The following is a 25,552-nucleotide window of genomic DNA, read 5'->3' as shown; positions in this document are numbered from 1 at the left end:
CAGATTTTCATGTTCTGCTCTATATATGAAAACTGTTTTTTACAGGGAATAAAGTTATCAAATACATAAGCTTTGTCTAGCTGAAAATCGGGTGTCTGTTCCTGTTGATGCTGATATTATAGGATACCTTTCAACCGGAAAAAAATTAGTGTTGCAGGAAAATTATATGCTGCTGTTACAGTGTGTGCCGTAATCTTAAAGAAAATCCATGTAATTTGAGCAAGGAGTATGCAGGAAGCTCTTATTTTTAATATGGTAAGGAAATGAAATGTACCATTTAACACATAGTGTTAGAAAGATTATCTTTTATCAGAAGGGGTGGTGTGTGTATATAAATACAAAGGTGATCACTTAATCTGTTTGAAAGAGTAGAAAATCTGAAAACAGAGCATCAGGCATAGGTGAGAATGACTCTTAGCAACAATAAAAAAGGACATTAATAGAATTTTAATTTAATGAAGCAAAATAACTTCAAGAAAAGATTGTTCCATTGAGCCTGCACAGAAGAAAGAAATCTGTCTTTCTGGAGAGAAAAAAAAAAATCTGTTGTAACTTATCAGATTTATGTACACATCTAAATTTTGCAATCACAAGAAATGCAGAGTGTATTTCTATAAAGATGTGCTTCCATGACTGTTGTCTTAAAGTTTGTTCCAAAATAAATTCAATGTTATTCTTGAAATCACCTGCCTACTGAGGAACTTCTTTTCATGCTGAGTTTAAGCTGAGAATTTGAATCTTTAAAGTGAAAATACCTTGAGCTTTGTATCAGAAGTTTCATACTAAGGCTTTTCATAATTAAAATTATGTAGTGTGTGTATTCTTTTTTTTTAATAGCCTTTGCAGGTTTTTTATTTTTTGTTTGAAGAGCAGCATACTTGTTAGAGATACTTAACAGATCATCTTGCTTGGTTAACTCTAGTTTCGGCTAATTCTAGTTTCAGCTAACTTGTAGAAAACGAGTTTTGTAATTTGACAGTATAATCAGAACAATTTCAGGGAAACCTGGTTGTAGCTTGAACAAAGTTAATATAATTGCAACAGAGAGAAAGATCAACCACTAAGTTTAATACAAAGGACTATTGTTTTGATGTTCTGGGTAGTTTTATTTTGAGCTGTTCTTTACACCTGATTTACTACTTATGACCTTAATAAAATACAAGGGGGCATATCTTCAAGTTGGGACTTGAGAAATTGGTTATTAGCTTATGTAGTATATAATGAACCTCAGTGTTACAGAAGTCACTAGCTCAAACAGCTTGATTAGCCAGACCATGATCATGCTAATGTTCCTTCTGCTGTTTAAGCTATGAGAGCTTTTGCTCAATTCATCTACGTCTTTTTTGTGTGTGTGCTTTTTTGTTTGTGTGTTTTTTTTTTTTTTCCTTAGACCAGAAGAGGTCTTGTGATATTGAGTAGTAAGTCTGAAGAACAGGCACTTACCCTGCAATGATCATATTGCAGTAACGGGAACTTTTCTCAATCTGAACGGTATCGCAAATTTGTTGCACGTGTCAAGATGGCACTTAAAAGCCAGACGCCCTGGAGATGCGTGATGCTGCCACGTGCAGTGATACCAACTGCCGCAGGTGAGGCGAAACTCCCGCGCGCTCAGTCGGAATTGTGCGAAGATGCAATGCTGGCGGCAGTTGGGCCTTGGGCCCTACATGCTCTCCTTAGGGTAACCGGCCAATGGGAGTGTATATTCTACATAATTAGGCAGCTGGCTAATCAAATGAAACGCAGTGATTAGCCAGCTGGTGCTCTGATTGGTCAGCAACCAGCTGGAAGGCGTATGCCAGACACAGCCTATGCAAGAACAGGCTGGGGAAGGTAGCCTGACTTGCGGAAGGGAGCTGGGGCGGGGGGGAGAGAGGTCATGGGTGTAGGTGAGGAGGAAAAGGCTGTAGTAAGGTATCGAAGTAGGACATAAGACAATATTGCTGTGTAGTCTGCAGAACTCCTTTATTAGAGGTGTGTGTCTGCCATATCTCAGTTTGTGTGGCGTGATGTCTCACTTTTTATTACTTTATAATGTGTAATTTTTTTATATTGTTTTTTGAAAATGTAGGTGAGTTTTAATGGTGTGAACATCCCTACAGCAGAAAGTTATTTTTAACTGTTATGTAGAATATTAGAAAAGCTATAGCATCACAAAATAAGCTGGCAAATAAGTAATATATTACTTATCCTGGTAGTTCAGCCAGTTACGGAAGTAATGTTAGTTTGGAAAATTATTTCTAAAGGTAATGTTTACTTACTGGGTGATTGTCCATAGTTTATTTGTTATGATAAATAGCTTCTGATACTTCATCCTCTGCAGTTTTAAGGTACACACACAGAACAGAATGGGGATCAGGCAACTGAAATGTGAGATTCAGCTAATGTGTGCTTGGCCTTTAATGTTGTTTATGCTCTGCAAAGGAACCCGGAATCTGATGCCTCTCTTGAACGTTTTGTGCACTGATTATATAAGTTATTAATTGTAACAATATATTAAGAACAGAATCTACACTGTCTTTGGCAGACTTTTTGTGAAAGGTCTTCCTTCCTTATAAATATTCACTGTGCCCTGAGGAAGTATAAAATTAAAGTTCTGATTCAAAATAAAATCTTAAGTACTAGCTTATTACATTCCATAAAGATGTTTCTTAATATTTGTAAGTGTTCTTTCAGCACCTTTGAAGATACATTCGAGTAGTTTATATTGCATGGTGTGCTTTTTATCTCGTTTCTGAAGTGAGACGTCTGAAATAAAAATCATGTAGCAAAAGATATGAATTAAAGCACAAAGAAGGAAGCTCAAAAGACTGGCATAATGTTTTCACATACATAAATGTTCTGATTATTCCGATGTTTGAGCAGCCACAGTCAAGAGTACCTTGAGTTGTTCAACAGTTTCAAATCAGACTTTTTATTTGTCTACTGTTGACATTTTAAGCACTGAGTCAATCATTTAAAGAAGCTATAATCCCAGAACATGAGTTTGAAGGATAATAAATATTAAGGGTAGAATCAATCACCTTGTAATAACTGTTTATATAAGGATCTCTTATTGCTATTAAATGAAACTGACCACATTTGTGTTGAATCAGAAATAGTTACTAGATTTTTAAAATATCGTCATATGATGTAGCACCTTGAAAAGTTTAGTGTTTTGGGGACTTGGGTTTTGTGGCGTTTTTTAGATTTAAATAAATTATCTGTGTAATTTTGCCTTATGTTTAGAAATGTCCATAATAGTTATATTGTGTATTTTAAAGTAACACATTCCTTCTTTCCTTCATCTTTAAACACTTTAGAGTCAGCAGATCACCCATGTGAATGATATTAAGAACTGTCCCACCCTCCATGTTTTATCTTTTCCTTGCCTCAGTTGATCATGAATGCTTTCTCATCTCACCTTGAGCCCAGTCAGGAGACATAAGCTCATTTGAACTGATTTAATGCAGAATTTAATTCTACACCTGAAGGACTGTCTTGTAGGACACTTTGTAGATAGCTTGTATTATTATAGTAAGAAAATCCAGGTTTTTTGTTGTAGTCTGCCAGTTATTTGGATAAGCTATCTGTCATTTAATTTTCAGTGTGTCAAAGGTAACGCTTTAAGGCTGAAAAGTCAATAGTCAGATATTTTTAGAACTTGACCCTTCGTTGTTATTCCCAATAGATTAACAATGTAAAAATTCAGAGTTTGTGTTGCTTGGATTTATGACCTAAGAATGTCCATGGTCAAAGAAGGTAAAGATGAACCAGTTTTCTGAGGAGCATCTTAGATAAACATTTTTCTTTTCTTGACATAAAAGTTAAATAGTAACTAATTAAGTGCTTGAGGAGAGGCTGAACAAGTATTCCTCATTTAAGAGGTACTTACCTTCTGCCAGAGCATGTTAGCAATCCAGTATTAGTTGATACTGCTACAGAAGAGCAATACAAAATACAGGCTTAGTAGGATTCTCTCAATGTAACTATGGCTTCTGTAAACGTTGCTATTGAAACTCAGGTAATGAAAAGTACTGGAAACCTTGGATTATTCCTCTACAGTTGCTGATCTGTGCTGGGTGATGACTTCATCTGTATCTCTTGACTACCACTTCCTACAATGGGAAAGTTCTGTAAAGGCTAAGACAGTCTATATAGAATGCTTTTTAAATATCATTGGCAAAAAGATGAATAATAAATTTTGTTAAGTGAGCATAGTATGCTATTGTCACATGATTTCCTTGAGTCATCTGGGAAGTATGGTGTTTAAGTAGTTATGAGGGTACACTGTCAAAATTGTTTCCTTACTGCAAATGGAGAGATGTGCCAACCTCAAATTAGAAGTTAAATTAACACCAAACTAGTGATCAATCCAGATATGAATACATCCTTTAAGCCATCAGTGTGAGTAAATCCAATCCAGACTAGATGCAAAGTTTATATGGTTTTGTGGATTATGTTTGGAATTGTTTTGTCACTATGGGTATGAACTTTTGAAATAACGGAATGCTAATGTGGTTTTTTGGTTTTGTGGGTTTTTTAAATACTGGTGTGATGTCCATGAAGTGAAGTGTTTATGCAATAGTCATAGCATACTTCATGGCCTCTGATTTTAAGTTTTGAGACTTCCCAAGATGCTTTAGACTTCCTTGGCATTGCCTCAGATATGAAAATATTGTCTATACAACAGGCTGTGGTGCTTCTGTTTTTGTTAGGATATGATGTGATATGTTTATTAATGTATCTCTCAAGTTAAGCTGCCTCATAAAAGGTAGGTGATTTCTTCACGGGTTTTGTACCTGAGTGTTTTTTAAACTGAGTGCTAAATACTCTTTGTATTTAGCATTTCATGTCCATTTTAGAAGTTATAATTTGGCTGGGGCCTAACCTGTTATCCTAAGATCATGAGTGGCTTCAAATGCTGTAGAGATTCTGTATTGCTCCTAGAGATAGGGAAGGCTGAAAGAAATACTTTCAAGGAAACATAAAAACAAAACCACCTGCAACTTTTGAAGTGTTATGCAAGTGTAACAGTTAGGTCACTAACAAATAATTTGTTACAACACAAAAAACCCCATGCTTTGTGCTCAGCAGTCCTTAGGAAGTTGTGAGGTGTCAAGGTAGTTGACTTTCTTAGCCTACAGAAAGGTATTCATCTTGCAAGTCACGGTGCAAGCTGAGGACTACTGCTGCCTGTCCCTGCCCTTCTGCCAGATGTTACTCAGCCAGGGAAGAGCATCCTGTGGGTTCTCCTTTGTGTATGTGTCAGCTGGAAAAGTTCATGCCCATTTTTTCAGTAGTTTAAGCAACCCTGGGTTTTTTTTTTTTAATAATACAATAGAGGATTCTGAGTTTTGCTTTTACGTGAAAGTAGCATTTGCCTAAACTTGTGTCCTAACCATTTCTGTAACTGGCATTATTTTATGACTAGGGCCACGTTAACCTTTGCCTAAACAATAGAACATCATTTAATGTGACGTTTAACAGTGTAAATTGTGAGCACAGGGACCAGAAATTAAAAGGAGCTTTTATAATTCCTTTTTGTATTTTTATTTTTACCTTTATACTCCTGTAAATTTTAAAATGCTTCATTTCTTTCCTTCTTTCCTTTGCTAGTTTTTGGTGGGGTTTTTTATTGCTTTATCTTCTCCGCTGTGTAGTGTAGTTTCCAAAAGGCTTTTTAAAGTAGTTTTTGAGGCTCTTGGGTGGCTCTTCATAGGAAAATAAGGAGCCATGGAAGCAGAAGAAAATGGAAGAGAAGCTATTTGTAAAGATGTACTTTTTGGTAACCATAGGTTCTGTTTTCTCTCCTCATTTTCATACCTTCAATAGATAAATTAATCTTTGCTTCTATTTATACAACAACAATTGATTTGCTTTTTTATTGCTAAAAACTGAAACTTTTGCATTTTATTTCAGCATTAAGTTTGTTCAAGAGCTGAAAAGGATAAGAAGTCTGAACATTTAATATGAAAGTTATATGAGGTAATTACTTGTTTTGTTGGGCTCTTCTCAGTGTAATGGAGTTAGATCTTTCCAGAGACTGGGGAATAGCGGGTGAAAGGACTAAGAGTTTGTTACATAGGTTTCTATTAGATGGACTAGTTATTGCTGCTGCAGAAATGCAGTCCGTTTCCCTTGCCAATGCAATAGGTTATCTTTCTCATCTTGAGAAAGTTTTCAAACAAGAATCTGCAATTGCTTCTTTTTGCAGGGTGAGCTGGAGTGCTTTAAAGTAGCAGATTCATGGAGTGTTACCTTGAACAAAGCAGAGACCCACTGTCAGTAGTTAAGACCAGTAAGAGAGTGTAGGGTCAAAATAATGGTATAATGATACTACAGCACTGTGATAACAGCAATTACATTAGGAAAGGATTCTGGTCATACATAATATAATCTTTAGACTTTAATAATTTACTGCAGAAAATAAAGTATTTTTAATTAGAATTTACTTCTTGGTGTAAGACCAGCTCGCAATGACAGGACTTTTACAAGTAGCATCAAATTGAAAGTGGCTGTTTCCATGGATGTTGAATTTACTTCGATAAAAGTATAGTCAGATTTACAGTGGCAATCCTGCTGCTACTGCAGTTAAATACATAAAACAAGTATGCAAAAGATGGGGATTTTGGCAGAAGACACTAAGTATAGAGAAGGAAAAGCGGATCTCTCTTCAGATTTTTCAGGTGGCTCTCAGCTCAGATTCATGCCCAACTTGACCAAAGATTAAGATTTTCCAGTGAATAATAGAACCATTCCAAACTCTGGTCAGAAATTAAGGTGTGATTTAAATGTGAAAGAGGATGTTGTGGTGAAATTCTTGGCTTAATCGGAGAGAAGGTTGAGGAAGTTTAAAGTATGTTTAAGCAAGATGCAAATCAGTGAGCTTATGACAGTGTAATTTATTCTGTGGGGTTTTTTAATTGCACTTTAGAGGCGTCTAGTAATTTTCAGGAATTTTCAGGACTGGATTGGTAGTATCATTCTCTGTTTTTACTGTGCAGCTATTAGTGAATGCTAGTAATGTGGTCTGCATAACTTGCATATTGCTGTGTACATTTAATCCTAACTTATTTTTTATTTTGTCTGTTTTTAAAAGAAAGCAAGTTGGGTTGTCTGTGAGTGTTTTCTTTTAAAATTATTAATTGGGTGATGAATAACTAAAATGTTACAGAAAAATTCCTTTTTCCTCCTTTGTGCTGTCTTGAGGATGCTTTGCTGCAAATACCTTGAGTCACAGAAAATATTTCGTCATAGTAACAGGTATAGCAGCAATAATATTGGCTGAAATATTTCTATTCTGATGGTTCTTCTGTATGTCAAGTGAAGCTGGAGGTCTGCTGTGCTGGATGTTGTATATAGCAGTGGTTATTCTCGCCTGAAGGTATGGAAAAGATTAATAATGTGTGCAAGCAGTTGAATATTGTGTGGGAAGCTCAGATTGATACTTGCATAACAATTTCTGATTATGGCAGAATGTAAGGGGGAAAAAGGAAGAAGAATGGACAGTTTTCACCACCTAATTGATCACTGAGCAATGTTAGAAAAACATCATAGAATGGATCAGGTATAAGAGAATAGAAGGAAGACGAAACTGTCTTTTTTTACTTTTCCTCAAATGAGGAACATTTCCTATGAATAAGAATCATCCTGCGGATGGACAGTGGCAGCTGGAATCAGTGTCAAAGCAGATAACAAGATCATGTAGCAGAAGACTAAAATTGGTAAAAAGCTTAAAGATTGTTTGTGTTTGGGGAAAAAAGGAAGAAGAGATGGATTGAAGTAATGAATCAAGAAGATAAATTCCTTGCTCTTTTGTCCAGCTGTCTTTGGATAGACATCCTTTGGGGGAGTTTAAATCTCTATAAGAAAAGATCGAATGTCACAAGGAACTCTACACTTTCTGTTTCTCCTCTTTGCAAGTGGAAAAAGCAGGCTACTTCCATGTTCCCTGCTAACTTCTGCCAACTGAGTGAACATGTTGAAAAGATTGATTGTGGGCTAGGAAAGCAAGTTTAAGACCTGGAATCACTCTTTTCATGGAAGTGAACAGGTTTCATGTTTCAGAGTGAGTGCTTTGTTGCAAAAATAGCTGGAATAAGAAAAGCACCTTCAAAGTAATTTTGGTTTGTGCTGCTTTAACATAAGAGCATACCTCTTCCCCCCCTCAGCCTCCCCCTTCCCAAATACTTGCCATGTGAAGCTTTTCAATACTGAATTGTGCTAGTTACTTTACAGGGGATAGCTTACAAAAATGTAAACAAGTGTGTAATCTGATCTAGTGAACGTAGTCACTTCTTTATGTGGGTATCCTCATGAAATAAATGTATTGCGTTCCTGATATTTTTGCAGATGAAATACAAGTCCCATATTTAGCCCACTGAACATACGTCTTGCCTGTTACAGGCTTTGTGTACAAGAAAGGATATGATCACATCAGTTCACTTTAGAAAGCCTGTAGGGGAGGAAAATGTGAAGCAGATATTTTAAAACAATGAACTTTTTTATTGGCTTTGGTCTCCGTTTTTGATCATGGTAATGTAGTGCAGAGAAACAATGAAATGTTTTTGATGTAACCTTGTAGTAGGCATTAGGTGGCAGTAGTGTGTTGTATTTGGCAGCTGCTTTGTCGTATGTTTTTCTCTTCTGCGATTTTTAGTGCAGTGTAATAAATGGAGAAAACATGTATTTAATTACTTATAGTTTTTATAAAATGCTGATTTATGATTGTTCTGACTGTATGGGCAGCTGTTGTTTGGACTGCTGTACGCACAGGTGGGATTAGCATACCATAGTTTCTGCACGATATTCATTACTTATTTTCTGATGCATACTATCTAACAGTGATAGTATTAACTGCAAATATTCTGTTGAGAAATATGCTGTTAATGGCAAAGTGAATTTAGTTTTGCAGCCTTCACTTTTTCATAAGCTGTTTCTAAATTTAATATAGCCTGTTAGATGAAGTATGTTTTTATTCTTGGGCTCACTCTTTTTTTTCGTAGATAAAAAAACAAGTTTGGGCTCAAGAGGATGTTGGTAGGAACATAATTAACCTTTCAGCATAGCGGTAGTGTTGCCACTCCAGATCTTAGACAAGTGTGGTTACCTTGTGACCCTTCTGGATGTTTCTTTTCCCCTTCATCCTTGTTTCCCACAGGTAAAGGATCTCAAGGAGTTTGGAAGTGGTGCTGCATTGTATTAATTGGTCAGGATGATCAATTAATGGAAGAAGAGCAAGAAAGTGTTGAAAGTGTTGACAGAACATACTTTCTAATTAGTACCTGATGAACCATATAGGCCACAGAGCCCAGAGCGTAACGTTGCTGCAGGGTGGCTCCTATACAAGACCTTTATATGCAAAATAAGCCTGTAGAAAAGCTAAAAAAGGATACTTCAGCATAGTTCCAGTGAAGGAAATCTTCATTGCTGAAAAATTTCACTCTCTGCTGTAAACTTTGGGGAAAGCTTGGGGATACTTTGATACATGCTCCTTCTATTCTATCTCCTTCTAATTCTACTGAAGTATTAAGTATCAAGCCTGTGTTTTGTACGTGTCTTGCTCATAAAAATCATGTAGCCCTTTGTTTAGGTCTTTAATGTAGGAGGTGATCTACAAATTATGGAAATAGATTAAATAGGGGTTTTTAATAAAACTATGTAGTTTTTCTTCCTGCTTTTTGGAGTAGTAAGAAAGAAATACTAGGGCAGTAAGATTTCCTGATGGTTCATGTGATAAAATGGCAAGCAAAATCATTGTAAGTTAAAAGCTGGTAGCATGACAATGCTTTTGAGGTTCCACCTCAAAAAAGTGGTTTTCTACTACATATTATTTTGTAATAGCTTTTCATTTGAAAATTAAGTAATTTGGAATTGAAAAGCCCTTTGAGTCTAGCAAGGTGGTACTGCCAGAATTATTTGGTTACTGGTAATGAGTTTTTTTCCATTCATTTGTATAAACGTATTGGTAATTAATTCATACTGTTCATTCAGAAAGTCTCCTTCCTCCCATGATAGGAGAAAAGTTTAATGTTTACATGTTTAAAACACATTTTTCCAAACGAATTACTTTTCCTCTACAGTTTAAGCTTCTTTGTTTTACTGAAATAAACCACTTCCTGTTTTAGAATACTTTTCTTGAATGCATCACTTAAATTTTTAAAAAATACTTAAGTGTTTTTTTCATCCTGCCCTAATTTACTGAGTTCAGTTGGTGAAGTTGGAAGGTGGTTTCTTTCTGTGACCTTTCAGTGAGTGCCACAGGGTGGGGGCCAAGTGCATGTTTGTCACCTTTTTTTTTGACCAGCACAGGTGGCTAAAACCTGTGCTTCTTTTAAATATGGTTATCTAAAAATTAAAATTCCAGTTTAATAAACGATTTTGTAATTCATTCTCTGTTCTGATTTAAATCCATTACAGAATGGATTCTGCAAGAAAAATAAGAATTCAGCCCTAAAGCATAACAGCTAGTCTGCGTACTTCTAATCTGTATATCATGCCCATAACCAGAGTAAATGATCATTTAGAGTCATTGTGCTCGATTGCTCAAGTATAGCTGTCATATACATGGTGTAGGTAATACCAAATACGTGTGTTAATTCTATTACATGCTGATAGGGATTTGTGGCTTAAAGTATTCGGTGTGACAATGTATGTAAAATTAGCAAAAGTGTTAACTTTAAATGTAATTATATATAGCTCCTGGAGTGTTGTAATTGCATTATATGGTTCCTTTTTTGTGTTGTGTCCAGCAGGGAGACTGTTCAGCTTTATATTTTGTTACTCTATCAACTGATCTGGAGCTTTCAACACATGCCACATAATTTGATTTAAAATATTGCTACAAGCCTTATAATGACATAGTATAGAACTGGAAATGTGCTGTTTTTCTGGGGTGTGGCTTGGTGAGGGGAACCCACTCTCCTATACGGTGTTAAGCTTAACTATAGTATTTCAGATACACAAGTTTAATATCTTGGATAGTGCTAAATGTAAATTTATTGAGCCCTAAGACCAAGAGGAGCAGAATGCCTAGTTTTGTGATAATGATCATGAGGTCTGGGGCCTTGACCAGCCATATTTTAAACTGCCTGAGGATAGAGACTGCAGGAAGGGTACCCTTTGTCAAAAACTTGAAGTCAATATGAACTTTGCAATGCAGGCAAGGTTTTTCCACTAGGTATCACATTAGTCTCTTAAGTTCGCAGTCTGAGGTAAGAGACTTTCAGACAGGCACTTCTGGATCAAAGCAACAAAACTCTTCCATTTCCAAATGTAATTTTAGAAAGAGCAGGGATGCTGCACTGGGCTTAATTGTCCAAATGTGATTCCAAAGCTATGGGAATATGAAGACCAGACACTGGCTTTTTCCAGAGAGAGAGGAAGATTGAGTACAAACACAGAGAATGTCAGCCTGCCATATTATTTTGATCCTTGAAGTGATATAGAAAAGTTGTTGATTTCCTAGATATTTATAGACGTGGCTTAAACATTGTGGTCAGCTAGCCAGATTAAGGAATCTTGTTTTAAGAATTGTAATTTCTTTCTAATAAAAACGTGTCCACGTGGTTTGCAGATAACTAGAGAAATGGATGCGATTATATGACCCAATCCAGCCCTTGTTTAGAAGTTAATTTCTACGGATTTCTGTGAGCATTTGGTGCGATCTGTACAGATTTGGTTGTTGGTTTAAATCTAGCCAAGGCTGGTGGTGTCTTAATTGCTACCACAGAGCAACCATTTGGCCTGTGCAAGATGAATGTTGTCAAGGTACCTTCTGCAAGGCGGACATTCATCCACTGGGAATGTATCAAGAAAGTTTTCGTTAATTGGTCCCTTTGTTGGCATTTGTGGCAGAGCAGCCAAAAACTGAGTACGAACAGACACTCTGTGTCAGAGGGTGAGATTTATTGGCAAGTCCCAGTAAAAACTGGTATTTACTACTTATATTGTAAGCAGGGGCGAAGGACTTTCCTCCTAAGAACAGCCTGGCATTAAATTTACTCAGATTCTTTTTTTCTTTTTTTTTTTTTAAAGGCAGAGAAATGTAACAAGAATTCAGACTACAACTGGAAATTAAATAGGAAATAGCTGGTTAATGTTTTTCTTCTCTATGTTGACTGTCTTGCAGCTTCCTTTTAATATGATGTGAAGTGTTATGATGAGCTCTGTAGTCTACACACAAATTTGCATGGACCTATGAATACTGTCAGATGAGAACACTGACAGTTTTTGTCCTGACCTAGTTAGCTTAACCTGTGGATAATAACAATTACAGCTGATAATGTGTAAATGTTGCATAAAACATGCAAAGTGTTTTGAAACATAGTTTCCAATTTTGGTATTTTTATGTTCAGGGTAACTCCTGAATTTTGTTGTTGTTTTGTTAAAAGGATGCACTTTGTTCTATTGCAAGGGGCATACTGGTAGTGATTTGTGTGTTTTGTCATAGTGCAACATGTGTCTTTGTTGCTAAACTTTGTATAGACCAAGACTGTTTGTGTTAGGCTTTCTGTTCTGCTTGCTTATACCCATTTTGTCTTTAAAATAATTTTAACTTATTTTACATTATAATGTGGAATAAATAAAATAACAGTTTAGACTTAATAACCAAACGACCATATATTGACTCTGAGAGAGAATTCTGTTTCTGACATTTGAACATATTGCCTCTTCAACATTGAGCTTTTGATATAAGAATAAATAGGTGGAACCTCCTAAATAATGATAACGTGAATTTTAAAAGTGCTTGGTATTAGTCTGCGCAATTCCAGTAAGGAGTCAGTCTCATTCTGTTGGGAGTCCTAGCCATGAGGCCGGCCATGTTATTTGAAAAGAATGGCTTGGGTTTCTCTCTCCTTCCAGCTACTTCCAATGTTTCCCTTTCTCATTCTTTTTCTCTTCTGAAACCATAGTATCCAACTCTGGTGTCCACTTGCTGTCATTCATCTAAGTCTCCTATCAGTGGAAATGGCTGTCATTGATGTGTACTGCTGTTATCTCATACTACCCGATGCTTATCCATGGTGACTTTCACTTTTGCAATGTTAATCCAACTGACCCTTTGCATCCCAGTTCCGTGACTTTTACATCTCCTGTTTGCGATTTTAATTCAATTCTGTCATCCATCAAAAATGGTAGCTTCACCAGATAGAGAGCGGTGCTCTATTTGTAAAGTTTGGGTTGAATTTCTCTTCCCTGATCATTACTGAGTGCCTTTCACTATTGCTTATCTTTTAATATAAATACAGATCTTTTTTACAAATTCCAGGAGGTGTTGTAGTATAGGTCATGAACACTGTGGCTTCCTGTTACTTGTATAGTGACAGAAAACCCCAGATAATTCATACTTGGCTGGAAATCTTATTTCCAGTTGCATTACATGAAACAAGTACTGTCAGACTATAAAACTATCATAGTTACTACTATATGCCTAACCTGGAGAAAAGGAGGATGCTAAGAGATACTAAGTTAATTTTAGACATTGATGTTCTATTATTGACTCTTATTTACAGCTTAGATTTAGACATTAGATGTAGTTCGTACAAAAGCATGAGTACTTGAATGCATGTAAGTAATCCTCTGTTAAAATCTTACTACTTGATTTACTCAGGAACTTAGGGCACATCTCTAGCCTTAAGTATATCCCATATTCAGACATAGGCACACATCCCCTGTGGAAAAAAAGTAGGAATCCAAGACTTGTCTAGAATTGTCAGTTTAATTTAGCAAGGTGATTCCATGAGACTATAGATAATTTCAAAGTTAATCTTTAATAAACATGATAGTTTAGAAATTTTCTGTGCTGTAACTGTTGATAGTACTGACTGCTTAGTGGTTACTTTATGACTCATGAGAGTAAGTCCAGAATAGTCTTAACTTGTTAATTTTTCAGCTTTAGTGGTTTCATCATTGTTTTACGTCTGTCCTTACTTTTGAAATTTAGAAGCTTAATAATGGTTTCTCTTACACATTTTAGATTTTCTTTTTTTGGTATAATAAAAATTTTAAAATCTGAAAATATTTCCCTTAAATTGTTGTCTTGGTAGAGAAGGTCAAGATTTAATGCATCTGGTTCATCCTTTTTATATTACTTTTTATTTGCTGCTGAAGATTTTTCCAAATGTTTGACAGCTTTGCATGAAATATTGGAAAGTAGGAAAGACAAAGTCATAGAAAGTGGCGAGTACTCCTTATTTCGACCCTAGAAAAAAATTAAAGCTGATCTACGTCATTTGCTTCAGAAAAAATAGAAAGTTTACATTTTAAATAGGCTTACTTAAAACATGTGTCATTTTATGGGGGGAAGTTCTTTACAGTTATCTGTTATCTATTTAACAGTAAATTAAAGCACTTAGATAAAAATTTGGAAGTAGTAGTAGTTTTAGTAGAAAATCAAGCCTTCTGTTTTGATGTATGGAATTGGGGATGTGGTGCATCTTTGGCTTTTAAAGTGAATACCCCTTATACACAAGGCAAAATAACCATGGTAATATATTAAGTAATAAATGAGAAGGAGGAGTACTTTTTAACCTTTTCTAAGCAATCAGCCCTTTCAATTTGTCATGTGGAAAAGTAGTTACGAGTAAAAGTTTGACTAGATTAAGCGTTTAGTTGTGTATTTCACAGTTTAGCAAGAGCTTACAAATTCAGTGTAAAACCTATGCCTGCATGCTTTGCTCCTCCCCTCCCAATAAGTTGTATTAAGTTGATTCTCACTCGGTGCTGTAAATTTATTTTGAAAAATAAATTCATGAGCACCAATAAGACATGTACTTTAAATTGATTTAACTGGAGGTTTTCTGCTTGCTAATTTGATTAAAATCAATCAAGCTTATTACATTTATTGCATAAAGTTAAGCAACTTGTACAAGTGTTAGAGGGATAGGGACCTTGGTGTGTTATCTCTGTGTCGCTTGATTTGCTCAACCAGCTATCGTAGTTTCTCATCTTGTGGTATAAGAGTCCTTAAGGTCTGTTGGTATGGTTATTGAGATATGATATCATTACAGTTACTGACCAAATGATCATTTTTAACTTCCAGGGATTAAAGTTCAGGGACTAATTTTGCAATACTTGAAGTGCAGAAAGGGACCAAACTTCACGGAGTATAAAGTAGGCAGAAATAAAGAATGTAGAAGTCGAATGTTCTGTACTGTGTTCCTAATTCTTACATAAACCCTGTGGGTGAAAACCATATCTATGGTATGCTGTACAAATGAAAATACCAGTCTCCTAAGAGGAGGAGAAAGGTCACAAGGTTTAATTTTGGGGATTGTTTTACTCGACTTGTTAGTTGAACTCATTAATGATCATTGTAATGTAAAAGAAAAAGTTTGCAACTATTGTTCTGAGGATGTCGGCTAATGATGTAAAGCAATGCTCTTATCAGCTGCAAGAATCATTAAGAAAGTAGTAGACAAGTAAGTAGTTTGAGCCCTATCACTATATGATGGATCTCAAGTAATTTGTGGAGGGTCTACACTTTTAATTATTTGGTGAAAGCAACAACATTAACACCTTTTTTTCTGAGACAGAAAAAGATTGCTCACTTGTTATTCTCTAGTTGGTAGTCGGTATCAAAGATTAACATAATGACATACAATTAATTTACCGGAACTAAGATGTTCCAAGAAAAAATTCTAAATTTTTACATACTTACATAAATACAAACTGAACCAGTATCTGTGTTTTGGGGTATGTTTGCCAGGTGATATGCTATTCCCTATATACACAAACTGTTGAGAAGTACAGTCTGATGTATATTAAAAATAAGACAGTTCAATACAGTTGTTTTAGAAAGGTAAAATAATGATACTGTAATGGAAAAGGGCATGAGGTTAAGTTTGTATTAGCCTGCTTTTCTGTTTCCCTGCAGCACTAAAAATTTCACAAAGTCTCCAACAGATAACATTTAAAGTGTGTTTTTCATTTGAGCTTTGGACTTCAAGGTTCATGCTTTTTCAAATTTTGCTTAGTGATTGTAAGAACTAAAACAAAAAAAAATCCTACAGAAAAAATTTAAAATTAACCCTTAAACCAAGAGCCAGAGTCCTCAAGAAATACTATGACAATGTGACATATAAGATAAACATCAGGGGAGCGAGCAGTATGGCATGTATGGGAACTAATAGATTTCCATTATCAATCAGTTTATTTTTTAACATGCACAGTAACTAGAAAGCATCATGTGCTGTAAAGTGATATAAATTCCAGACAGTCTTTAGTAATGGAAAGAAGTTAGCAAATTGCTTCTAGTAGAAGTATAAAAAAGGAAAAGTAGATTGGGCATGCGTCTCTAACCTTCTTCCTTTTCCCCTCCCGCTGTTAGACTCGGGGAAATATCCTTTATTGGTTTTAAAAAGTCATATTAAGTAGTAACATGTTAGTAAATATTACTGTGCTCAAAAATCGAGATGAGTGCTCAGCAAAAAGCTATTTTTATGGAACTATTACTTCTTTAAAATTTTTAACATATGCAGCCAGAAAGATTTAAATATATCTGAAGTGCAGTAATGCACCTGAAAATAGTGCTGAGGTGAGAGGTATGAATGACATGAAGATAATTTGCACAGATTTTGAGAAGTGGTATTGCAGGAGGCATTCAGGGTTCTAACGTTTGGAGTAAGAACTTGCAACTGGATGCACAGAGGGAGAGATGAACAATAGTTCAGTTTGAATAGAAGGAGATAGGTCGAGTAGAAAACAGGCTTGTCCGTTTTCATTACGGAGCTTGTACACGGTTGCAGCTGAGATTAACCCAGAAATAAGGCTGAATGGGAAAAGAGGAGGAGATCAGAAAAGTACATCATATTTCACCTCCCTCAAAACGAAGCCAAACCCCTGGCTCTATTGAGGCAGCTCCTCTGAAGGGTGTGCTGGAGAGGGAGGAGAAGCAGAAGCAAGAGTATGGTTGATTAATGTCTGCAGCATTGATGGAGAACATCAGTGTACTCTCTCTTAACTTCAGCTATTCGTAGGATGGTTGAAACTTTGCTAAGGTGTCCTCTGCGGTTGGCGTCTGAGCTGGCTGAACAGGGCCTAAACCACTGGAAGAGAGGCCACCTCGTTTGTCGTCTCAGAGATGAGTGAAGGGTATGAGCAGTTGAATCAAGAGAGGATTCTTGCTACAAGCAAGCAGTCTTGGATTTTGATCAGCGAGCTGAGAGTAGGAAACGGGAGTCAATGAGAACAGGTACAGAATGCAGGTGAAACGGGATGACTGGAAAAAAAGAGGATTAGAGTAAAAGAGCAGAGGTTTGAGGATTTTTCTCAGTGTAGATGCAGACTTTTAAAGGCATCAGATGGTAATAGAGGAACAAGCCTGACAGAGGAAGGAGCAAACAGTTTCCAAAAGCATGGAGACAAAAATAGATGTTTTATTTTTTCTAGTTAGTTGATCCCCTGCAATGTAGTTATTAGTTACATGAAATTGTAGCCTTTCAGATGTAAAAACTGCATATGCTACAAATACTAAAATTTCCAAATCTATAGGAAAGAAGTTAAAAGCTAAATGATAAATCTGAAGAATAATGAATTTTTGGCATTATTTAAGAAATGAACAGAATAGCCTTTTCTGCACCGATTATTATTTTCCCAAAGTACTTTTATGAAACTTGCGGCTTACTGTTTTTCAATAACTACTTCCAGTATAGTCCAAACTTATTTTTCAGTCAGGCAAAGTTTTAGTGTAGTAAAGGAAAAGTGTGATCAATTCTGTGGGCGTGTTTTCTCAACATCCTTGGCAGGAGGGAAGCCAGTAGTCTTAGTGCTGTTTTGGGCAACTGGTCAGTGATGTTTTCGTGTATCTGTAAGAAGCTGGTCTGAGAAGGTGTCGTCTTGTGGCCAATCCAAACATATAACAATATGAGTAACAGTTTTGTGGCAGTGCTATTCAAATCTAGTTAAGTTTCTGTGGTACTCTCTGGTACAATATTCCTTGGATAGGCCTTTACATCCTTTGGGGTGTAAGCTTCTAGGAGAATGCTTACAGTGTCACCCAAATGCAGTGAAAGACACGGCCGTCATATAACTCTTTGCAACATGATGCATGCTGACAACACTGAATTTAGTGCCTACCAGATAAAGGCATAATTACTCATTTTCTAATTAGCTATTTAGAATCCAATGACGAAGTGCAGTGACCAAACACTTTTGATTTGTCTGCCCCTGCCCCTTAGAATTTTGTCACCTTCAGCCGAGGAGACAAAAAAGGGATCTCTGAGAGATAAACCTTTAGGGATCACAGCTGTGCTTTAGCTACATTTTCAGCAAGTTACAAGCTAGTCCTCACTCTTGAATGCAGCGATGACTTCAACTGTGCTTACTCGGATGGTGGAACAAAAATACACATTTACGTACAGACTTCATACTTGAGGTTACAGGTACATTCATTGGTATATGGAAAAATACCTGTGAAAAAAACTTGAAGTCAAAGATTAACATTTTGCTCTTACGTACATTCTCTTCTTATTGTACAGGGGATTTATCTGGGTAACATCCATCAGTGCAAACAACAGACACAGACTCCAGTAGAAGTGGTCCTTTTATTTTTATAATTTTACAAAGCACACGTGATAGTAGTATTATTTTCTTGCCTTTCTAAAATTAATTATAAACTAAAACAAAGGGATTTGGTTCATCAGAAATCTGCTTAAACACTTGTAGAACAGGTGTTCTAAGTCTTAAAAACTGCTGTACCTTTTAGTGCCCCAGCTGACGTTAGTATAAAGGGCAGAAGTTGAAGCTCCAGAAGACGGGATATCTTGATTTGTAACACAGTTAACAGCTGATAGGTCTGATTACATTGCAACTTTCTCATCTTAAAGGCTGTTTCCTGTGAGTCTATCACTTATACTGAGCAATTTAAAATATAAAAAAGAGATTATTGGAGATGAATTAGAGCTACAGGAAGATGGAGCTTTGAGAGTTCCTTTTCAATAGACATTTGAATCAAAAAAGAAGCCAGAATGCTCTGTTCAGGACCTGTAGTACAAATGGTAAAGAAAACATTTTAATTTTAATTCTTATAGCCTATTTAATGTGGGATTTCTTGCAGCCATGTCCTTGAATAACCATTTCTTAACTAAAATGACACAATTTTGTAGCCAGTGATCCATGACTTTAAATATTGGAAGGGCTATTGATTCACTGAACTGGAAGAAATTAAAGATGTTGAGGCATATTTTCAAAAGTAGAATTACATGTATTATAAATTATATTTGACTACGTATGTTCTATTTACCATTTAAATTTTTTAAAAAGCGAGGTACATGTAATACAGCATTCACTTTATCTGCAGTAGCCTTGACTAAACATTGGTGGTGGTGTTTAAATCAACTATGTGTAACATTACGTGAGCTGCTAGCAACTACAGCACCTCCTCTTGTACCAGTGTCATGGTCCTCTGCATGTACCTATTTCTGTTTGTGGTAGTCATTCTCTGTAGGTAAATTGTCCATAAGACCAATGATTCCATCAGCAAATTATCCAGAAAATGCCGTCAGTGCACATGGTGACGTTTGTGCCACTGGTGGTTTTGTTGCCATTTCAGTGGTCTAATTAAATTGGCAGTTTTTTCTTGTGCCCAGCATTGTTGTCTCCCTTCCTTTGGCACCTTAGCTCAGACCTTCTCCTTTTCTCTGTCCTTTTAACTGAATATCAAATGCATTATTGATTGCTCCTCTTCCACTCTCCTCACTTCCACTCCCCTCAACATTTTTTATCTGGGTTTGTTTTGTTGTTTGTTTGTTTTTTTTTTTTTGATTGGCAGTATCATCCAGACAAACAGAAGGCAGATGTGCCAGCAGGAGAAGTGGAGGAGCGCGTGCAGAGGTTCATCGAAATCGATCAAGCGTGGAAAATTCTAGGGAACGAAGAGACAAAAAAAGAGTATGACCTGCAGCAGCGTGGTAGGTTCCTGCCAAGGAGCGCTGTAGTGGCAGCAGCTCTTTAAATAAGCAAGGTCTGGGAGTGGTAGTTAGATGGTATTTTAAAATGCTGTTTATTGCTGAACCAAATCTTTCTTTCACTCTTGTCCTACTTTTCAGCTGTGGATCCATTATTTATAGCTTTTGCTACACATACATTAGCTAGTGAAAACACTGAATTACTTCCAACAAAACATTAGCTGTCGTTATTCCTAATAACTCGAATGAATATGAAATTTATACTAATTACAGACTAGCCCTTTTTATTTTATTAAGGCAGCTTCATTACACATTCTTAATTTTAAGTCTTACACTACATTTTGTTGCAGTATCTTAGATACAGGTATTAATCCATGTATACCTAGTGTTCAATGTGTATGGGTTTATAAGCACTTCAGAATCATTAAGACACATTCTTTTTGGTTGTGTGTGTTATGGTAGCTTTCATACTTTATCTGTAGTCTAAACTAGGCTTTTTAAAGCAGGTTTTTAAATAATAATCCAATATAACACATTAACTAGGCAGCTCTAGCATGCATTTCTTTTTATACCTCTCAGAAAATAGCTTCTTAAAACAGTGACAGGCTGTTGTGAGAAAGAAAGGGGGGAAATGTAGGTCAGGTCTGTCACACATGGGCTACCATTACATGAAGTGATAGGCTGTCTTTCTGCTCTGGCCTCAGGATAGGAGTCCCTCAGCCTTCCATTAGAACCTTCAATAAATGTATATCCACCCTACATGTTAATGGGGGGAGTCAATAATAGTGTATTGCCTGTGGGGAAAACACTCAGTCGCACTCTGCAGTAACACACTCTGGTCCAGCATTGACGTGTAGCCACCACCACTTTTGAATGTGTCTGATAAAAGCCCACTGTCTCTGCAGCTTGTTATTGAATTCTCTTCCATTGTACATTGGCACACCATCAGACCTTTCTCTCTTGTGCTGATTTTTAACTCCCCTGCCGCTGCGGATACCAGAACTTTGAGAGACAAAGGCGTAGTCATTCTGGCAGATATGCATCACTGCAGGATAAAAAGAGTGATATATAATTGTATATACACAGTATGAATTCTCTAGTTAAATAATCTTCTATTTCAGACTTTGTGTGCGTTTTGGAAAAGAGAGTGGAGGGGTGAAAACGGAATTGTTGAACAGATATTTTAAAGGAATGGAAAAAGCTGATCCTGTGCTAATTTATTATGTAAACGGTATTAAGATCAAACTTAAAGAAATTTTCATCTCAAACTTCTTTTTAAATGCCTGAATGTGATGCCAGAGCAGGAATTTCTGCTACCTAGTGCTCTCATCCTGTTGTACTCTTAGCATTGTAGTATTGGCTGTGTCTTCTATTTTCACAAATTGTACATGCACAGGGAAAAACAAATATTAGAGATTAAGTTGGAAGTCTTTTGTGTATCTAGTGAGTTTTACCTAAAGCTTAAGCACAGACCATGAAGGTCCATTTTGCTTGGGTCAGGTTAATCCACTGAAGTCGAGAGTTACATCAAGATTTAATAAGGTACTTCGTTTTCCCATGGAATTTAAGGACATTGCCATGAATTAGTTTTGACAAAATTTATTCTACAGTATTTTAAAGGTTATCTGTATTTCTTGAGATTCTTTTGCAACCTGATGAGTTCTTCTAAAAGGCATCTCAAGGTTCTGCAAAAAAAGACTTAGTAAATGAAGACAAATTGTACGTTTATTTACAACGGTATTTGGTAATGGTATGATAATGGCTAGATGTATTTCAATATAGAAGGTGCCATTCACAGAGGACCCAGTGTTTCAAACTGAGCCACACGTAACATACGTGTGCAGTGTTGCTGCATTCTTTGCAGCATGTTCCCTGCCAGCAAAACGATGGTGAAATAAATTCTAGTTCTTCGAATGCCTGTCAAGTTGCTTCCGAAGTCATGATTCTAGACAAATTCGTAGACGCTGCTGTAAAAGCTCACAGAAACAAAGGACTTGAGACAGCAGCTAAGGGGAATAATGATGAGAGAGGTGATACAGCAAGTTAGTACGACTGCAAAGCCAAGGAAGCAGAATCTGAAGGATGCCAGTGTGCACGTGTGTGTGGCTGCCAGCCAGCAGGAAGTCCTTGCACTGTAGTCTGTTCCCCATTTCACAGATCATTTATTTGTGTATATCTTCTTGTGTTATACTAACTAAATCTGAATTACTTGGCTCAGAAATTCAGTGGCCAGAGAAGTTCTAAGCAGCTGAAATTCTGTGGGGCTTTATGGTTTTAATAGTCTTTTCATTGAATTGTTGAGAATAACAGGTAAATGTGCTTTCAGATCTTAATACTGCTTTTCTCTGAAGGTATCACAATGATCTCCTAATTTTTTTATGCCTTCAGGTCATAGTATTAAAGTGGAAAGGACAAACCTCTAACTGCTTAAGAGGTTTGGCTCAAATACTTATCCAAGCCTCTCTGGCCTGGAAATCTTAAAAGAATTGCCTTTTTGTATGTTTTGCAAAAAATTTTCCAATTCATTGTTTTATGCTTTCTTTGACATGAGGATACCCTTTTATAATGAGGAATCTCTTGTTTCCAATCCCTGTGAAAGATTTGGGGGATGGAAAAAAAGCTGCATAACAATTTACCTATTAAGAATGGACTTTTTTTTCCTGAGCAAATTTTCTTAGAGATTTTTTTCATACTTGGTTCCAGTCTAAATGGTATCCCACTTAGAAAAGATGAATATACAGTTAAAATCAAGTTTGACAGTAATAATTACCAAACATTCTTCAGTGAGTTTAGCTTGGAAAAAAACTGTTTTACAGTTTTCATGTTAGAAGTCATCTGAACCCTGAAAGTTCATGCTTTTGTGTCACAGTTAGAAAGAATAAAAAACTTTTACAGAATCAGAGGGTCATGTAGGTTGGAAGGGACCTTCACAGGTGATCTAGATCAATCTCCTACTCGAGGCAAGTCCACACAGGTCAGTTGCTCAGACCTCCTTCAGCCTAGTTTATAATATCCCCAAGGATGGAGATTCCAGAGCTGCTCTGGGCAGTCTGCTCCAATGTTTGAACACCCTCATAGTAGGAAAAACAAAAACCCCAACCAAAACATGTTTTCCTTCTATTGAGTCGGATATAAGGACTCTTTTTGGAACTTGTGCCTTTCACTTATCCTTCCACTGTGCACCTCTGGGAAGTCTTCTCAACACCCTCCCATTAGGTAGCTGTAGACAATGAGATGCCTGTGTTCTTCTGGCCTCTCCTTGTGTGACATGTGTCCCAACCCCTGGCCATGCTGGCAGTCCCCTGGGGCCTTGCTGCTATAGGTCAGTGCTTCATACTGTGGGGACCAAAACAGGACTTCAGAAGCAATCTCATTAAGTGCTGAGTGGAGAGGAATAAAATCACTTCCTTGACCTGCTGGCTACGCTTTTGCTCATACAGCCCAGTATGGGGTTGGCCTTTGCTGCGAGAGTGCGCTGCCCACTCGTGTTGAACCTGTTGGCCACCAGGACCTTCAGGTCCTTTTCTGGAAAACTGCTTTCCAGCCAGTTGTCTCCCAGCCTGTACTGGTGCCTTAGGTTATTCCATCCCAAAAGCTTGACTTAATCTTTGTCGAACCCTTTGATGTCCCTGTCAGCCCATCTCTGTATCCTATCGAGGTCCCTTTGAATAGTAGCCCTGCAATTTTTGTGGGTTTTTGTTGACTTAAATACAAAGGAACTGTGTATCTAAACAATCACAATTAAGAAAATTAACTTTACTAATTCATTTTACATTTTAATGATTAATGATTGAATGATTAACAGAAAGGTCACAATTAAAATTAAGCAAGTAAACTAGTGACTTTGATTAATTTCTGACGCTAAATATAGCAAATAATTCAAAGCTAGTAATGGGACTGACACAAAAACCACTTGCTTTGTATATGTTTTTGGGGCAGAGGGTGGAGAAATTTAAGAATCTAGGGTTTTTTCCATGTATGGCTCCAGTGACGTTCTGTCCAGGACAATATGTTTTTACATGATGAGGGACTCAGGTGTCCATAATGCCCAAGTGTTTGTAGAGTGAGGGGTATAATCACCAGTAAGAGACTTCACATCTTGCCACATACCTCATTTTGATTTTCAATTTTTGAATTACAGTTTTTAGAAAAATAGTGCAGATGCAATTTTTGTACATGAATATATATATTCAGCATCGGTTTCCTTTTGTTCTTGCTTTATTTCTTAGACATAAGGAATTACAGGTCCTAACTGGAATTGCCAGTGTTCCAGCTTGTGCCATTTGTCTCTGAGACAAGAGTCTGATTCCATCCTCTCTATAGCTTCCCTTTAGGCAGTAAGGCACAGCAAAAATCTTTGGTTAGCCTAAAATAGCTCATTTTAAAATACCTGGTTGCTAATTCAGCTTTCACTGGCAATACCAATCTCTTTACAACCTGAAAAATCTTTGAGGATGTGTCCTCACTCTCAGTTAAGCTTCTACTGCAGGTTTAGAAAGGGAGTCGTACACAGGTGTGGTCATAAATTAGGAACATGAAAAAAACAAGCTAAATAGAAAGTAGCTCCTTCTCTTCCTGCTCCTTCCCCATTCCTCTCATAGTACAGGAAAAAAAAAAAAGCAGCATATTTTAGTTGTTCCTTGTTAAGAAAATTCCTGCTTAAAAAAATACTTTTAGACCAAAGTAAAGCTTTTAACATGGCCGTTACTTTAGGCTTTTCAGTGTGCCAGGATATACTCTTTAAGTGACAGAAGCGTATACTCCTTCTCTAGCCATGGATTTTACGGCTGTAGACCCTCAACTAGTGTTGGAACTCAAGCCTTTACTGTAGCTCTTTGGAGTTAATTCTAATCTGCGTTGGCTACAAGTGAAGCAGTATTTTTTTCTATTTTTTTTAACAAACACCTTGTTGTTACGAAAATTCTTAACACATGACTTATCATGTCAAACTAAAGTAAGCATGGTTATTTTAAATTAATGCAAGAGACTCAAATTTAAGTAATTGTTTAAAAATTAAACAGCCTATTAGAAAAAATTAACTTCTGAAAATATCCAAGTTTTGAGTCTGTGATGATTTTGATACTTAGTAGATACAATGAACAGTAGTTGATTGACTATATATCTTGAACTTTTTTTAATTACATGTTTGATTTAAAAAAAAAAAACAATCCTAAGAATATATGACTGATAAAGAGCTAGAAAAATCTTTTAAGTATTATGACTATTTTTACTATTGCCATAAACTGTTAAAAACGTTACATTTCCATTTACTGCTTGCAACCCTTTCCCTAAAACTCAGCTTTAAATAGCCCAAGAAATATTTATTGTATCCTCAAGTGAAACTTAAATACCTTTCCTCTTTTACAATTTCTGAATGACCCAGCAAGGGCTCTAGTAAAGCTTTCCTGAACCAAGCTGCTAATAGTTATTTAATGTGGTTCTGTAGCCTGAAAGAATCTCAGTAGATTTTTTCCTTTTAATCTCCTTGAATTGCAGGCTCATAAACCTCTCTGATGAGCCTGCCAGTGTTTTCTTAGATCCTGCAGTTGAGACAATGGAGCTGCAGAATCCTTTCACCTCTTGTTGTCAGACAAATCCAATAGATGGCAAAGCCAGGCAGGCTGTACTTGTGAATTAAAATTTGCTTTTCAAGTAATGGTAGA

At 36.5% G+C, this 25,552-nt stretch overlaps 1 protein-coding gene across 1 annotated transcript in view; it reads left to right on the top strand.

Annotated features, from left to right (window-relative positions):
- Positions 1-25,552, top strand: part of DNAJC24 (DnaJ (Hsp40) homolog, subfamily C, member 24) — a 35,389-nt gene that overhangs the window by 4,696 nt on the left and 5,141 nt on the right. The window contains exon 2 of the mRNA XM_010281697.1: positions 19,754-19,892. Within this exon, the coding sequence (XP_010279999.1) occupies positions 19,754-19,892 (139 nt within the window). The remainder of the gene's footprint in view (positions 1-19,753; positions 19,893-25,552) is intronic.

Source organism: Phaethon lepturus, unplaced genomic scaffold, assembly GCF_000687285.1.
Source record: "Phaethon lepturus isolate BGI_N335 unplaced genomic scaffold, ASM68728v1 scaffold41762, whole genome shotgun sequence".
NCBI lineage: Eukaryota > Metazoa > Chordata > Aves > Phaethontiformes > Phaethontidae > Phaethon > Phaethon lepturus.
The sequence above is the reverse complement of the archived record's forward strand: the minus strand, read 5'-3'. Positions and strand labels throughout refer to the sequence as shown.